The following is a 3,485-nucleotide window of genomic DNA, read 5'->3' as shown; positions in this document are numbered from 1 at the left end:
CTAAAGTTTCTGCCCTTGCCCTCTCCCCTCCTTCAGTCTCTGTACCCTTTTGAAGGCATTGGATAATGCCTTGTGCGTGTTCTCGAAATAAATATGGCTAAACTCGCTACTGGCCTGGCCTTTCATCGTGCGCGCTTGGATACCGTGACTGATGGTCCCAGAGCGAGCATAATGGAAAATTGCTGCAATCTCCCAGTCCTTTCCGCCGCCGTCTTTGCGTGGATCGAAGCCAACGATCTCTGCGTAGCGATCCAGGAGCTCCGTTGGCTCTGGAACGCCTCTAGACCTTCGATGCTCTGGCCTAAGCGATTCAGGAGGGCCAGTTATTGACTGGCCGGGGGTGATATGGTCATCAAAGAATGGACTCGTAAAGTAGACGAGGTCCATGAGCGGGTGCCCAATCGTCGATAGCTCCCAATCGAGGATCGCAATTACTTTTGGCTCGGAAGGGTGAAGTATCTACAACAAGTCAGAGCTGTAAGCGCTACTTCGTATCCAGAGAGGTGAGATCTTACTAAGTTGTCAAATTTGAAATCGCCATGGACGATGGCAAATCGTTCGCCGGGGAGGTTTTCTCTCACGTAGGACATGATATCATCATAATTTTCGTGAGCCCGCCCAAGAAGCTCACCCGTCTTCTTGTCCCTGACCGCAGCTTGTTGGGATTCTATACGGCTCCAAGTGTTGCAATGACGAGCGTAGAATCCAATTTTCTTGCCGTAGCCTTCCAGACCGAACGAATCCGGATTGAGCGAGTGAAGCCAGGCTAGTGTCTCTATTGCGGAAAACCAGCTTTTTCATCTCGTTAACCTGTGATGGCAGGTGCTGAGATTGCAGGGACTCACGCTTTGCGCCTGTCGGATGGTGAAAGCTCTGCCAAACTGGCGTCGGTGATAATCCTTCCTTTCACAAACTCCATCACCTACACGTCTCACATGATTAGTCTGAAGTATCTGAGCTGATGGGTTTCTAACGCACGTAGAACGAGGTTCCTATGACCGATTCCTCAGTGCACAGGATGAACACCCGTGGCACGGGAAAGTTGGGAACAGAACCAAGGGCTTGAAGAACCCTAAACTCGCGGTCCACTTGATGTGCTACTGGACTAATCGTCTGACCCTGAGGTTTCTTTCTCAAGATGAACCTTGCGCCGCTGTTCCGCGTAGAAAAGGCGTTTACTGTTAGCGTGCTATGACCATGATAAGGATAGGCAGAAAGCCTTTCAGATCTCAGACTAACACTGCATCATCAAGAAAGTAGGTTGGATTGCTCTGGCCATATCCAATCTTGGTTGTGGTGATCGGTAGCTGAAGACCCGGTATCGTTCCTGACTTACGGAGGTATTCTCCTAGGGCCTCGTTGTCGACATCATGGTGTGAACCGGAAGAAGACATGGCGTTGATGAGAGTCAGCTGCTTGAATCAAAAGACAGATGATAGATGCAAGTAAATCCCAAGGTTTTGCTCGAATACCTGACCCTCCCGGGTTGTTGAGAAGGCGAAATGCCGGGATACGGAGATGCGGGGATGTGGGGATGCCGTAATGCGGGGTTTTGAACAAGCCGAGGGCCCTCGGGTGCCGACGTCAGCGATCTTCATCTGCTGAGTCGAGAATCACAGACGTCCACGCTCCGAATTCCAAAGGTTTGTAATACTGATCCCCAAAAGATACCAAACCTCAACACGATCACGGTGTTTCGAAAACGGTTCCAACACATGTTTTGCAATGATCAACTAGGATCTCGCAGTGCAACCTAGTCAACTGCTCGTCATGATCTTCGAACTTCCACAGGATGTGCGAGATTACCTAAAACAACTTGACGCTTTCATTAACGACGCCATTCTTCCGTTACAACACGAAAATGACAACAATCGCTTCTTCGACCATCGTCGCGAGGCCTCACGTACTCAATGGAACAACCAAGGCTTGCCGACTGAGGACTGGGAGGCGTTACTCGACAAAGCCAAGAGGATGGCCGACAAGGCAGGATTTTATCGCTTTGCCTGTCCGAAGGAATATGGCGGCTCAGGTGTCGAAACTCTGAATTTGTACATGTGTGCCGTACGATATCATCTCGCATCTCACCCTGTATATGGGGGAGGCGTGAGCCTGGCAAACGACCTTCAAAGCGAGCATAGCATCGTCGGCAACATGCCATTCATTATTATGTTACATCATTATGGTACTGCGCAACAGAAGAAGAAACTGATTCCCGGGAGCATTAGAGGCGAGTTGAGGGCGACTTTCGGACTCACCGAAATTCATCACGGCTCTGATGCTACGCACATGGACACGACAGCCCATGCTACCAAACTTCCAAGTGGCGAACCGGGATTCATGATCAATGGCAACAAGAAGTGGCAAACAGGGATGCATACCGCAAACCACTGTATGGTCTTCGCGCGAACCTCCGGCAAGGCTGGGGATGCGCGGGGCATCACAGCTTTTCTAGTACCTCGCGCAACACCCGGAGTTACCGTCGCCTCCTTCGAGTGGACGTTAAATATGCCCACCGACCATGCCACGGTGATATTCGAGAACGTTCTAGTACCGGCAACATGCATTCTTGGGCCACTTGACAACGGCCTGGCGATCGCGCAGACCTTCACCCACGAGAACAGGATCCGGCAGGCAGCGTCAAGTTGCGGGGCTGCGCGATACTGCATTGATCGGAGCGTTGAACACGCAAAGCGCCGAAAGGTTTTCGGGAAGCCCTTATCGGCCAACCAAGCTATTCAGTGGCCCCTCGTGGAACTCTCAACCCAAGCGGAGATGCTCAGGCTTCTCATTCTGCGGACGGCAGTGGAGATGGATCAAGTCAGCGCCGAGGCCACGGCGGCAGGCAAGGCGCCTTGGGTTGCCATCGAAACACAGCTCGGTCACAAGATTGCAATGTGCAACTACATTGCGAATCGTTTGGCGTGCGACTCAGCCGATCGGGCCATCCAGATTCATGGCGGGGATGGATATTCGCGACATTTGCCCTTCGAACACATATGGAGGCATTTCAGACGATACCGAATCACCGAAGGAAGCGAAGAAGTTCAAATGCGGAAGGTGGCAGCTTATTTGTTCGGCTACAAGACGGCAAGTCCAAATGATGCGAGTAAGGGGGGACTAAAGTTGTGAAATGTGGACGAAGGTTAGGGCCGCTATTCAGAATACACTCATAGTTCGTCAAGTATCTGGCTATCTCATGCAAATCTTTGTGTTTTCTTTGCATATCTGCCTCGACAACGTCCAGCGTAAGAAAAAACAACTTGGAAGCTGGCCAGCTGTTCGTTTTACCACCCATCATCCTGAGATTGTCATATTGTCGATGCGAAGACATCGTCAGCGCACCGGGGTACTCCGCATACGAAGACCCTAATTTCTCGATATCAATTCATTCCAGTAACCCCTGCTGGGAACCTCATACTGCGTATTCCAGTTAGAGAGTCGGGTCTGGGCTTGCTCAGGTGTCACCCCTTGCGAGGGCCCAGCCA

At 51.3% G+C, this 3,485-nt stretch overlaps 2 protein-coding genes across 2 annotated transcripts; one reads left to right on the top strand and one right to left on the bottom strand.

The window, feature by feature from the left end:
* On the bottom strand, positions 1–1,394 carry Acad11 (Acyl-CoA dehydrogenase family member 11; the record flags this gene model as incomplete). The annotated part of the gene is made up of 5 exons (XM_032032529.1): positions 1–459; positions 516–792; positions 846–922; positions 979–1,153; positions 1,240–1,394. 5 exons carry the CDS (start codon positions 1,392–1,394, stop codon positions 1–3), a joined length of 1,143 nt encoding a protein of 380 aa, XP_031887880.1.
* A 376-nt stretch (positions 1,395–1,770) lies between these two features.
* mmgC (Acyl-CoA dehydrogenase) lies at positions 1,771–3,129 on the top strand (the record flags this gene model as incomplete). Its single annotated transcript, XM_032032530.1, has 1 exon — positions 1,771–3,129. The coding sequence occupies one exon, from the start codon at positions 1,771–1,773 to the stop codon at positions 3,127–3,129; it is 1,359 nt and encodes a 452-aa protein (XP_031887877.1).
* Between the last annotated feature and the right edge of the window lie 356 nt (positions 3,130–3,485).

This window comes from Colletotrichum fructicola (genome assembly GCF_000319635.2).
Source record: "Colletotrichum fructicola Nara gc5 chromosome Unknown KSG_Nara_v1_contig06, whole genome shotgun sequence".
Classification (NCBI taxonomy): domain Eukaryota; kingdom Fungi; phylum Ascomycota; class Sordariomycetes; order Glomerellales; family Glomerellaceae; genus Colletotrichum; species Colletotrichum fructicola.
The sequence above is the reverse complement of the archived record's forward strand: the minus strand, read 5'-3'. Positions and strand labels throughout refer to the sequence as shown.